Source organism: Impatiens glandulifera, chromosome 3 (assembly GCF_907164915.1).
Source record: "Impatiens glandulifera chromosome 3, dImpGla2.1, whole genome shotgun sequence".
In the NCBI taxonomy this organism is placed as follows: domain Eukaryota; kingdom Viridiplantae; phylum Streptophyta; class Magnoliopsida; order Ericales; family Balsaminaceae; genus Impatiens; species Impatiens glandulifera.
The window spans coordinates 14091548-14106183 of NC_061864.1; the positions used below are offsets into that span (position 1 = coordinate 14091548).

The 14636-nt window shown below is 30.2% G+C and overlaps 1 protein-coding gene across 1 annotated transcript; it reads right to left on the minus strand.

Annotated features, from left to right (window-relative positions):
• Positions 1-2166: 2166 nt before the first annotated feature.
• Positions 2167-10406, minus strand: LOC124929157 (E3 ubiquitin protein ligase RIN2-like). The gene is made up of 13 exons (XM_047469447.1): positions 10239-10406; positions 9369-9775; positions 8261-8338; positions 7746-7832; positions 7541-7662; positions 7075-7171; positions 6815-6914; positions 5715-5869; positions 4712-4849; positions 4550-4617; positions 4232-4456; positions 3038-3431; positions 2167-2694 (listed from the first exon to the last, which is right to left on the minus strand). The coding sequence occupies exons 2-13, from the start codon at positions 9606-9608 to the stop codon at positions 2638-2640; spliced, it is 1761 nt and encodes a 586-aa protein (XP_047325403.1). The 5' UTR covers positions 9609-9775; positions 10239-10406; the 3' UTR covers positions 2167-2637.
• Between the last annotated feature and the right edge of the window lie 4230 nt (positions 10407-14636).

Sequence of the window (14636 nt, forward strand, 5' to 3'; positions counted from 1 at the left end):
GTAATTGTTTCATAAGTTATCTAATTTATTTGCTAAAAGCTTAAATATATATTTGATTTTATTTGATTGCAATAACTTTTTCGTTCAAACTATTATACCAACTTATTATATAATTATATATTAGTAATTAATTATAAGTTGAATCAAACATGTATCTAGTGTTGCCAAGATTGAGCCTATTTTAGGTTAAGTGAATAAAAATATAAAATAGTTAGCTTCTTTATGGTAAAAGTTTATATATTGATAAAATGACTTAAAAGTTGTAATATATAATGATAAAATAATTTATTTATTTTTAAATAAATTGTTTTTTTTAAAATTTTTATAGTTAGCTTATTTTAGGTTAAGTGAATAAAAAAAAGTAAATGATGTGATTAATAGGAAAGTGAATAAAGTAATATATTTTTATGGGTGTATTTTTTTTTTAAATAAATCCAACAAAAATCTTATTATAATATTCAATTAATTACTATAAATAAATAAATATATATATATATATATATATATATATATATATATATATATATATATATATATATATATACTATAAAGAAAGGCACAAATGCATGACTTGTATGTATATATATAATTAATTATTATTTTATTTATTTTTACTTTTGAGTATTTATTTATTTATTTTTGTTAAACAAGGTTTCACAAAGATACAATAAAGGCCTAACCAAGTTGTATTGGTAAAAAAAAATTACAACTAGTCATGTAGAAATGAAATAAATAATTAATAAACAAAACGGTGATAAAAGAAGTAAGTCAAAATAATAGTTGATATTAAAAGATACTACCATTAAATACTACAATTGATTGATCTTGAGCTGACTTTAGTCTGATTTGATTTGTAAAGAGGTCCATCTCAATTATATATATATAGTTTTTTTTTATTCGTTAAAATAGTTCATATAACTTTTGTTAAAAAAAACTTTAAGAGTCAAAGATTCCATCAAATTCATTCTTTGGATATAGCATTATTTACGGTGGAATTCTTACCGATGATACGTGCATGAAAAAAAATTGTATTATGGTTAGTTGTACGTGTCACGGGTAGGTTGAATCCACAACTCACTTACTTTTATATTATCGAGGGGTGACTAGTATGAAGTCTTTTGTGAGTATCATTAGGATTCATGTATTGGGTGATGCGCATCTTACTTTTGTATCCTTTATCGTCTCTAAAGGTTGTCTGGTTAGTTTTTTAGTTGCTATGTTATCAACTAACCATATTACTTCTTCTAAGCAATTTTGTTTTTGCTTATGCTTAGTTGGAGTATTACTTGTTGTTTTGGTTAAATAGCCTTAAAAGCTTGTATAACATGTAAATTGACCTTTGCAAAATGTTATATATGGTCTGTTTTGATTGGTTATTTTTGTTTAAGTATCCATACACATCATTTTAAGATCTAACTAGGTAACCACTTCACTTATTTATGTTTGTGTACCTAACCAAAATGATTAATTATAGTGATTTTTTTTTTAACTCTCTGACTAATTTTAAACATGCTTTTCATATTATGGTGTCAAATATTTATATTTCACTCTAGTCTATATGTAAAACTATATGTTCATACAAAGAACCACAATATGTAAATGGAATTTAAATCAGTTAGTGTGATAGTTGCATATGTGAAAGTTGATTTTGAATGGAATTATTTTTAAGTTGTAGGTAGCTTAAAAAACATATTTAAAAAATGACATAAAAATTCACCAAATTTAAAAAAAATAATGTAAACAACTCTCGGAAGTCATTTTAAGACAAGGGTATATCGGTAAGGGTTTGAAAGACTAATTAAAAAACGGGCATATAAGGGTCAACAGTTATTTTTATCATCTAGGTCCGATGCAACATTTTTTGTAATAATATTTGATGTATTTTAATATTTCTTATTAAGATACCTGAATTATTATAATAAGAATAAATAGACAATCAAGCATTCTCTTCTATTTGCACATAAATATCTCTGTATTATAATATAAAAAAGAAATTAAGATTTTTATTATTTGTTAGCCTCCAAAATATATTTTGTGTTTAAATGAGCTGATATATATGAAGCAGGTAACTAAAGATCAGTGTGTATTCAATAGATTTTGAATTAATACCATATATACTTACTTACAAAAGCAGATATCTCTCAGTAAACTTGTAATGGCTACCTATTCAAGAACACCAACTGCTGCTTGTTATTAAGGGCAACCAAGTTTATTGCCAGATGAGAGAAATCAAGAAAAAGATTATGCCAACTGTACAAACCAAACTCATAATAATCTAATAATAGACTACGTTTTTCCTCCGCCCACCCAACAAAAGGAAACTAAAGAAAACGCAACACAAATTTTGGCAAGGAAATCGTACTAGTAGTAGTAGTAGTGGTAAGGGGTCGATATACTCACTTTTTCTCGTTTTTTTTTTCTCTTCACGAGTATATATATATATATACTATTGAATTTTCCAGACATGTATTATAAGAAGAAATGGGCAATTTATTAGGTAGCAGCAGCTCCAGGAAAACTCTGCTAATATCTCTAAGAACCTTTACAAAGTGTTCTTCAACCACCATCTCTCTCTCACTCTCTTTTTCTTTCCTCTCTATGCAGCTGCTTTGTCAAGAGATTATTAAGCTATACAAATCACATTTGAAGAAGATTATTCACAGTTACTGTGACCGAATTAGTGCGCTGCAAATCCTGCAAAACCATAATGATGCATTTCAAATTGTAAATCTAGTTTAGGCTTGGATAATGTAAAACTTCTAACAAATTAAGGTTATTTGAAAATAATCTGACTTATTTAAAATAAATCATTTTAATTGATGATTTGATTGTTGACAGGATAAGGATTATTTGAATTCAATCCAATCCTTCATCAAACAAAGACCTTAGTAAGAAGTATTCAGAGATTTATTGGTTGTTTCTCGTATAGATCATGATCCAAATAGAGAAACAATAATTCTAAATATTTCTAAATGGGGGCAATGTTTAGAATCCCAACTATGGTCAGCCAAAGTAAACAAGTGGGGAGAAAGAATACCTCAAAAATTAACTGCTCTGGAACATGAGGCAGCACCTCTCTGACTGTTTCAGCCATGGCAAGTATATTTGCAGTGTGGTCATTTGAAAGAGAAGCAGTTCTAATGTGCAAACCGCTTGATCGGTGGTGGAGATGTCTTGCTGAACCGGGAGGAGGAGGAGGAGGAATGGATGATGAAGTGGATGCACCAACTTGAGATGTATTATTATTAATAGGCCATAGATTCCAAGCAGTATCTTCAAGGGTAGTTTGTGCATACGTTTCACCAACAGCTGCTAGTTGTCTCATCATCATCTGGACCCTCCCAAGTCCGGCTGGTCTTGTAGATGGACCAGCGCCATCAACACCCTGCCCTGACCAACCATGCAACCAACTCGGTTCTAGTCCTGCCCCACTGTCAAATCAAACAAGATTAACATAGAAAATATTCAGGTGTTAGTAGTTGCTTACTTAGTTGATATTGAGAAAAAAAAAACCCTCAAAAACTTGTTTGAACCTAAAGTAGCATGCAAAAGAATTAAAGGTAGCAAAACATAATTTCTAAGACATCCACTTCTGTTGTACTTTTTTTAATTAAGTTTTTTTTATAATTGCTATTTAAAACCTTAATTATTTAGATTCAGCTCAAACTCAAAGTAAACTTAAAAAAGTCAAGCTAGAATACTTTGTTTAATCCGGTGAGATAAGCTATGAATGACGTAACTCAGTAATAAAATATGATCATACAAAATATAATTTTAACATTAATCAAATTACGCCCATATCAGGTAAAATAGTTTTCTGAAGTATTTTTCAGGTATTAGTTTCACAATTTATCAAATCAACTTACATATCGAGTACTTACAATACCTATATTTTTCATTTGATTTATTTAATTTTGCAAACACTCGGACACTTAATTTTTCAGTTTTATCAAAGGCATAACTAATAGCTTAATCACCTAATTTTCTAAGTAGAACATAAACAAGCCCAAGATTTTAGTTAAAAAGTGATATATAATTGATCTTAAATGATTCATATACTTTATATTTATTTACCTAATGTATTCAATACTTCAAATTTAGTGTTTGCCGTACATTGCGGAACGTTCTATTTTATCAAAAAACTCCTTCATGCTATCTCTATTTTAATGAAGTGGGTGAACAATTACATAGGCTTTGACGAATGAAATACGCAAAGGAAAACGATACGAACCTCCAAGGACTGGTTTCCAGAGGGTTCTGTGTTGGGTTGGAAAACACTCCTGCAGATATCTGAGCAGGAGTGTGCTGATCAAGTCCAGAGCTTATTTGACGAGCAAGTTGCTCGTCATTTGAAACATCAGCTGCATGAGGACTCAACTCATCTTCAGTTCTGCCTTGAAAAAGCGGCTTGCGACATGTAGGACATGGGTAGTTCTCATTTGTACATTGATCTAACCTGTCATGTGATTTTCAGAATAGCGTTCAGCACTAGAATTTCCAACATGGCAGTTTGTGTGGGCATTCATAACTAGATATAGAGGGACAATACCAGGATCTCAGACACAGAAGATGGAAAAGATGATTACATGATAATTTCTTGGCCTTAGCCATGGGTTCCTGTCATGAAAACATTTACAGAAAATTGAAAAAAAAAAAAATCATATAAAGGACAAATAGAAAAATAAATAATAGACTAAGTCAATAAGCTTACCCTACAAATGGCACATTCATCATTGTATGCCTGAATTTCGTTGTGTGTTGCATCTGGAAGAGCACCATGAAGGGTGCCTAGAGCCATCCTTAGTCTAACAAACCCCTTGATACGCTTTGCTATTGCACTTAGCAAGGCCTAATTAAAAACAATTAACACAGAAGGAACATAAATCATCCAAGAAAGTTAAAATAACTCTCATAATGGTAAATGTTAAAAGCACATCTCTTTTCTTGTGTAAGCCACAAATCAGGGTCGGTAGTACTTGTGAGGATAAAGGCTATAGATACCTCAGACAAACAACCCAAGCTCTAAAAGGTATCAATGAAGGTAACTATAACTCATTAGCCTCACATTTAATAATAATTTGTGATGATTTTATACATAATTGTGTGATTAGTTTGTGAGTGTATAGTGTGAAAACTAAAAATATTAGATAAAATAAATCTTCATGGGTCTAGAACTTGAAGTAGAAGAAGAATTGACATAATTTTTTGTTTAATTATATTTTAACACCAAAATCATAATCTTATTTTAACTTAGGGAAATCAAAAATCATAATAAGGAGTCTAGATTTATGTGATTTCCGGATGTGGGACATCACAATCTCCCCTACTTACACAAGGCACGTCCTTGTAGCGCTACATTAATAGTCTTCGTCACATGTTAGAACTCTAAAAGTGACTCACGTAATACTTTATTTTTGCAAGGTTTAAAGAGGTGGCCGATGGCCCCAAGACACTTTGTTCCTATCATCAGATCGACTCTAATACCATTTGTAACGTCTCAAAACCGGAGTCGTGGAACTTGTGAGGACTGAGGGTATATGCTATAGATACCTTAGGCAAACAACTAGGCCATCATAGCCCAAGCCCTAAAGATATCAAACAACTATGGCTCATTAACCTCACACCTATTAAGAGTAATTTGTGATTTTCTTATGTGGGATATCACAACTTGCTTCCTTTTTCACTTTATATTGCAAATATGAAGAAATGTATACCCTGATATTTAGGAAAAGGACTGCATCAACAAGATGGAATGACATGCCATGAAGCCACCAGATATGCACATAATGACCTAGAGCCATTAACAATGTCATAATATCCAGCAAAAAACCCAAGTTCCTTATTATGTTGCCCTTCCATTCCCATAGACCTGCGTATCACAGTCATTCAAAATGTATAGGTTATGAATCGGAACCACCAAACAAATATATAACCCTCAAGTATTAGTAGCATGCCCCAAAAAACAACCCAAAAGAAAAGAAAGGAAAAACACAGTGAACCTATTTTTTTATCACATTTTATAATCCAAGTCATCAAGTGGACACGTTTCAAAAATAAGGATCTATCAATTATCTGACCGTGGTCCAAAATCAATCTTTGTACCAAAGGAGACCTAAATCACACAATAATTTGGATCATGATTCAAGAAAACAATCTTTATACCAAAGGAGACCTAAATCACACAATAATTGGAATCATGATTCAAGAAAACAATCTTCCACCAAACGAAGAAAAATATCACTTTCAATTTGAGCTTAAACGATTTTTCAATGGGATTGTCAATGTGACAAAGGATTATGTTAAAAAATGTGACAAAATACCAATTTCCAAATAGGCTATATATGTGTGTGTGTGTGTGTCTGTGGATTCAATGAGTTATTTGCTCCATTATTGTGCACTTTATGTACTAATTTGCAACTAAATTTGTATATGTGTATCTATTTGATCTTTCTTCAAAAGTTTGTGTATCTATTTGGTCTTTTTTCCTTCCTGGAATTTAACCAACTTTAGGAAAACATTAATTTGCTCCTTACTTCAATTCATATGAATAAGATCAATATACATAGAGATTTCACATAGCAAAAAGGTCATTTTTCTTGACAAATGCAGACAAACTTGCATAGCAGACAAGATAAATTATCATGTTAAAAATACAGGTCATGTTAAAAACAGGAATTGCAGCAAAAACCTCGCCAACAGGACCTTCTGGCAGAAATAACATGATATTCTAAGTAGATTTCTTTATTGGTAAATGCTGTCGAATTCCCCAAGAGAAAATAATAAAATGGATACAAATAGAGAATTAATTAACTACCTGCAGCAGACTTGAGTTTTGAAATTTGGCAATTCTTGGTATCTCCTGCCGAATCATATACCCAAATATCGAGCAGCTGAAATCCATGAACTACAATGGCCTGCAGAGAATAGTTCAACATCAACTACTTTCAACTGACTTTTCTATATGCCAAAGATGCAAGAAACAAATAAATATTTTATATATTCGATGCTGTATAGCGCATAAAGCATTCTTTAGAGCACCCATCATGCAGAGCTTTAGAAAGGAAAAAGTGCTACCTGCAACGTCTCAAAAGCAATACTCAGTGGCTCAAAGAATAGTAGCAGGACCACAGATGGGTCTAATGTTCTTCCAATCGCCAGGCACACCTGTATCCTATGATAATCGGAGGGAAAAACAAATGAGGCTCTCTTTCTTTAAATCAGGTTCTCTTGTTACTAGAACGGAGGGACATATCCAATGTTTCAGAAGAAACAAGCAAGAGAACTTAGTGCCAACAAGGAAAACCAATCACAGAAGAAGCATAAGATTGGTAAGCAAGATGACCTACATCTAAAAATGAGCAGCAAGTACTAGCTGTCATAGATTGTAGCCTCGTACAATAAAGAGAAGTCCCATTTAAAAGGAAACAAGTATTTGGCATGCACTAAGATGAGATACACACATGCTTATACACCACATAATCAAAGCTCACACAAACAAATTTCTAAGTACTCAGAATAAAGAAAAGAAAAGTAGTAGTACCAGATCAGGTCAACTGAAAGGACGAACAGTAACACAGAATATACACGAAAATATGTCCGGGGACTAGCCGATGGAGATGCATTCAAACGCTCAAGTCGGTCTCTAGCCAAAGCCTGAAACATCTGGTTGTTGCAAAGATAAAAAGCAATTCAGACCACAATAATCCATTTAAACACAAATATTGATATTCAAAAAGAGTTTATACCTTTAATGAACAAAGAACCAACAACCATGATGACCATACACCTGCTTGAAATTTAGTTGGTGGGACCACCAGTGGAAGAAAAGTTCCCTGCACAGTATTTATCAACATGGGGTAAGCATTATCAAATAAAAAAATAAGTCATTTTATTTTCTCAGAAAATAGAAAAGCACACATATTGGTACATCCATCCATGGCTGCACTTCAAGTTCAGCTATCTAATTTCTTCCGAGACCTCCCAAATAAATTTTCTCAACCCCCAGTCTAATCAACATACGTTCTCATGCGCCTGATTATATAGTCCTTAGTGGATGTAATCATTGAATCATGTAAGACCCAGATTAATTGGTTTTACAGAGAACTATTCCCAATGGATTTGTCTTGAACCCAAATCTTTAGCTGATTAGATTGTTGACCCCAAAATAAGTATAAAGGAAGAAGGCATGCACAAGAGTAGAACAAACTTCTCCAATAACAAAATGAATAAACGAAATTCTGAAAAGGTTAGTGCTATTTACCTTGTAAATTACATAATTAACAAGCCGCTCCATAAGTTTACGAGATTCAGAAGGATACAATTCCATAAAAAAGACTTCCTGCATTGAAAAGGAAAATATAACATCTTACAGAATCAAGTTTATCAAACTCTATCTGTAATGGATAACAGAGTATAAAACATAGAATTATGGGCACCAACTAAGTATATGCAACAATGAAGCTAACTCACCAAGATTTTCATACATCCAAAACCTGACTATGACTAATCTATCTCCAAAGTATAGGGGGGTGTTAAGTTGAGCAAACACAGTAAAGATTCCAAAATAGTAGTGTTATCTGGACTACACGCATATTATAAATTCAAAGGGGGGATGTTGGGAATATAGATGCCCTTAAGAGTGAGAAAAATGTTTATTGGACATGTTTCAACAGTTTTACATTGGACCATCCTCGGAGATTAGAAAAAAAAACTCAGTTATATGTATGGGAAGGAGAAAATAAATAGCCAAGATTTAAGATCCAAAAGATGGATTAGCCAATCAAGTAGATACATAGTAGGATACGAAGTGGAGATCAGTAGCAGATGGACGAATTTAGATATAGCCCAACTATTGGAAAGAATGGAATATTCATCAAGGGAAACTAGGTCTGATAAAACTACTGCCATTACTCTTATGAAACAACCCATATAAACATTTCCTAAGTCAAGTAAGAAAATCATAGGGAAGCTTATTTCTTCAGGTTCCATGAGAACTTTATGTTCCAGATCACCTAACATTTTTTCTGGTTATGCTACTATAATTAACAGGGAATACTTCACATGCGATTTGGATCACATAAAATAGGGTATTGAGGTAGTATTAGGAGTAAGATGGAGAAGAACCAGCAAATTCCATGCAATAGGAGGATCTGAACCAGACGGTTCTACCAGTATAAAAACATTCTCAATAAAGCCAAATGCACTGATTAAATATCTTGTGTGCCCTCAAAAAGAACTAAGATAAGCATGCATGAATGCAAAGCTGGACAAGAAATAATAATAAATCAACCCTTCGACCTTCAAGCAGCAAATATAATTAGGAAATCAGAATAACTTATAAAAGAAAAATATTAGTGGAGATTTCTTACTTTAAGACTCAAGACAAGAAGGATAAAAGCATTAACTCCAAAATTTGCCAATAGAACAATTGTGGTACTAGATCCCAAAAGTAACTCCAAAGCATGGTGGATGTTTCGCGGGTCAAAAGACTCATCTCTAATTAATCCATCTGATATAAGATTCTGGAGTAATTGTGTGATCCAATAGTGGAGGCCAACAAAGCTCAGCAATGTAGAGCCTGCTGAGAAGGATAAGTAACGTACTCCCATTATACAAAAGAAATTTTATGTTTCCCCACTAAGATCAATATCCTGTATATCTTCAAGTCAATTTATCATGATCCCTGTGGCCAGACAACAGCTTTCCCCAGGTCGTATCAAATTGAAGAATAGAAGCAGCATATTATATCCAAGTAAGTAACATCAAACAGATGAACCTGCAATGAAAAACCGTTAAATTTACATATCATTGGTCTTTTATTCTTGTAATTAAAAACTAAATTAAATAGCAATCTAACTATAGCTGGATTCATAAGCAATTAAAAGAGCTTTAGTATCTGTTTAATATGTCAAAAGGATCAGCACCAACTATTTTTCAGTAAACTGCATAATCGATCTAATGACCAACCAACAAACAAACAAACGCTGATTATTTTATTTATTTGAAAGTCTGATTTTCATTTAATGACAAACAAACATGAAATGCCTAAAACGCGAAATACGAAGAGGAAATCGTTCATAAAAAAGAAACCCTAACACGACATAGATGGATGTTAAGGGAATCGCAAGGGAAAAATATCAATACAGAGGATTCATTGAGAATCATTCGTTAAATGGCCAGAAAACCTTGACGAATCGAAGCAATGAAATGAAATGAAATGAAATCGAAGAATAATGGACCTGGTTCGGATCGAGGAGATGGAGGTAGTTTGAGTTGAAATCTCCGTTCTCTGTTCCTGTGATCATACAAATATGAAATCGATTTACCAGAATCCAAAAGCGGAATCACATTTTCTGGTGGAAGAGAGGAAGAAGATGATTAAAATAAAAAAGAATTATAAAACTAAGAAGTCGTATGATAGAACTTTCTAATCTTCTCTCTCTTTCTCTTTGTATTATACCTTTTCTTTTATCGCCACGTTACCAACCATCGCAGTAAACATTGAAATAAAAATAAAAGTAAAATATTTAATCTCTATGTGAAACACGTTCTTATTACGGAAAATTTAACGTAAAAAATGGAGTAAATGTGATCTGTGCATAATTTTAAATGTCTAGGTGACCATTTCATATTATTTTGAGTAATAATAAAGGGAGTGAAAATTTTATGTAAGGTGACTAAGCATAATGACTAAACATAATTATTTATTTCTCTCATATTCATTAATAATTTCTCCTTCATCTCTTTATTAATAATTTACTTTTTATCTCTTCAATTTTCATTAATAATTATTTATATTATTAATTTGTAAATATATGTTTATTTATTTTATTATTTAACTTATTTATTTAAAAAAAAATTAGAATAATAATAGGGACAATAATAAAATAAAAAAATTAAAAATATATATTTTAAAATATATATTATATTTGATAAATATATATTTAAGAGAATAATAAAATAAATATAAATTTTTTTAATTTTTTAAATTATCTCTCTCTGCGTTAATAATTTATTTATTTATTTTTAAAATGAGTTATAATATGAAAAATAAGGATTTGTCAAAAACTAACTCAAATCATACCTTCTAATTTTCAAAATAAATATAACTCAAACTATAACTATTAATATTCAATATAAATAAATAAAAAAACACTTTATTATAAGAGTTAACCCAATATTATAATACAAAAGAAGATAATATATAATATTTTGAGTTAATTGATTGAATTTATAATATATTTTATAAGAAAATAAAATATAGAAAAAAAAATTAAAGGGAGAATGGAGAAATAATTATATTTAATTTTTTATTCTCTTTAATATATATTTATCAAATATAATATATATTTTAAAATATATTTTTTTTATTTTATTTTATTTATTATTGTCCTTATTAATATTATATTTAAAATAACTTATTAATAAAGATTGACTTATTAATATTATATTTAAAATAACTTATTAATAAAGATTGAAGAGATAAAAAATAAATTATTAATGAAAATAAAAGAGAGAAATTATTAATAAATAGAAGAGAGATAAATAAACGTTTGAAATTATAATTAGTCAGCATGCCTAGTCACCCTCCACATCACTTTGCTACACATTCGTTACAAAACTTTCGCTCTCCCTATCATTACTCTATTTTTTTAACGAAATTATCCCTTTCGCGAAACGCAACCGCCGGTTGCGAGACGCAATCGGATGTTATGTGAAAAGTCCACAATCGGATTGTCGGTTGCGTCTCGCGATAGGATTGCATCTCGCGAATGTCGCTTGCGTCTCACAAAGGTATCTCGCGATTGCTAGTTGCGTCTCGCGAATGCTGGTTGCTTCTCACAACCGGGGATGCCTCTTGCGATTGTGGACTTTTCGCATGGCATCCGGTTGCATCTCGCGACAGGGACAATTTCGTCAAAAAAATATAAAGTTGTCACCAGCACATTAAAAATTATGCGCTGCTCACCCGCTCATTTACCCATGATGGTCCTTACATACTAAAAACAAAATAAAAATAAGATTTTAAATTTTAACTTTTAGTTCATATAAGCTACAAGAAGTCTCAATACAAACAACAATATTAGATATATCAAATATCCAGTCAGCATAATAACAATTTTAAAAAAAAAATCTTAAACTAAGATAGAGATATCAAATTGGTAACTGTAAAATTTATTTGTATACCACATTTTTAATTAATATATTTATAGTGAATATTGAATTAGTTCCATTATTTGAATAAATTATATTTTTATCATATCAAAATTTTATATCTAATATTTTCTGATAAGTAGGTTTAGAATTAGAACTGAGACAGGATCTATTTAAATATCTATCCCTAATTTTTATTGAAAAAATTCTCAACAGTTGTCTTAATAAATATTTTGTTAAGTTTTGACCAGGTCAACTAAATGTTGAATTAGGATATTTTAAGAGTATATACCATATAAATATATAATAATATAGTCTTCTTTTTCTTTAGATAGTGAAGTGTTAAAAAATGAGTTTTATCTAAAAAGTTAAAAAAAATAAAATGATAGAACCTCAAGCTTGTTTTATTTGTATACCAGTGTAAATTAGGTTGTAGATGAAGTAACTCGAGCTCGACTCGGTTCACTATTTATTAGCTCGGTTCGAACTCTAACTCGAACGGGTTTATAAATTTGAGCTCGAGTTCAAACTGAAATTAAATTTTATTTTTAAATAACGAAAGAAATGGTTGAATAACTTGAGTTTTCCTTATTCTTGAAAAACTGATGATTAGAAAAAAGTGTTACAATAATTAAAATATATTATTATATTATTCTATTCTAAAATAACATGAATTAGAGAATTGGAGTTTTTACTTTGAGTTTTGAGATAGTATAATTAAAATATATTATATTATTGTTATAATATAATATATTCTAAAATGACATGAATGAGGGAATTGGAGTTTTTACTTTGAGTTTGATTAATTTTAAAGAGATGAAAAAATATTTATTTTAGATTTTATGTTAAATAAGTAAATATTATATATTATCGAAAAAATTTGACAAACTAACGAGAGAGTATTGTATGAACTCGAACTCGAACTCGAACTCTCGAGCTCGAACTTGATCAAAGTCAAACTTAAGTCGTACTTAACAAAGCGGTCAACACTCAAGGTAACTTAGTTCATTTACCATGTAAATTAAGATTATTCTCGGACCTAAAACAATAGACTCTTAGTTCATTTACCATGTAAATTAAGATTATTCTCGGACCTAAAACAATAGACTTTGTATTTTCAATAAAAGAAAACATAAATGGTAATATCTCTTGTGGTCCTAAGCTTACTCATCATTCATTCAATGCTTTATTGTATTTATAATATAATCCACTGTCATTTTGTTGCCGTGGCATCTCAATTTAATAAAAGAAGATCATTATCGATATCTTCTGTCTGGTTTTAAATTTGGTTATTTAAATATTGATTATTTGGTTATATAAAAACACGGTTTATTCAAATAAAAAAATAAAATAAAGGGTGTTTTAATATTTTTAATTAATGTAAATTTAATAATTAGGAGAGAAAATAAATTGAGAGAGGATAATCTATGTCCCCCTTATGGGTTGCTCGAAGTAAAGACCTTTCTCTGTCTTATATCTTATCATCCCCACCGTCAAACCTCTTTCTTCTTTATTTATTTATTTATTTTTAATTCATATTGTAAGAATTCAGTTCTTCTAGAGAAACTAGATCACATTTCTTTATTAAAATTTATTCGATGGATGTGAGCTTGAATTTAATATAAAAATAATAAATCTTAATACAAATTTATTATTATTTTTTTTATAAATAATTAATTTTTATCAATTCTTCAAATATGCAAAATTAATTGATAAATAATACAATATAACATCTACACGATCAAAACGATTAAATGATAACGTAAATGTTAAATAAATATCAAATTTGCAGAAATTAAAATTATAATAGAGATATTCAACAATCTTGCATTTTTTTTAAGGTGGCTCCAAAGACAAATTCGTTTGAATTTCATAAGGATGAGTAATCAAATAGAACAAACCAAACAAACCAATTAAACAATATCAGGAGAATCTCTACCAAATATTCTGGACGACAATAAAAATTGTTCCTACCGTGAATTACTAAATAACGTCAAAAAAATCAAATAAGTGATAACTGACCGTCTATATGTATAGTCAAAATAATAAGAACTCCATTAAAACAAGTGACAATACAAGTAAAAGCTAATCCAAATGAAAAATTAATTCAAATAATTCATTATTGAACAAACACACTCACTTTGATCAACAAAGAACCACCAAAATATATATATATAATAAATTTAAATTTTTTCCAAACCCAGATCTTCTAGATTGCGTTTCAAAATTGGATCCCTTCTACTAGTCACCGTTTCCATGTACTTGGATAAGATTAGTGTTTTTCTTTCTTTGATCAAATAACGTTTTTTCGTGTCAGTCAGTCCGGCTATACAACTCTCTATGTGTTCTATTTTTGTCCTTATTTATAATACAAGGAATTACATAATATAATTCATTGCCTCTTGGCACGGGGTACCCTTCAATTTCATCCAAAAAAATAAATTTAATAAAGTGCTATAACCAAATATTTACTATTATATTGA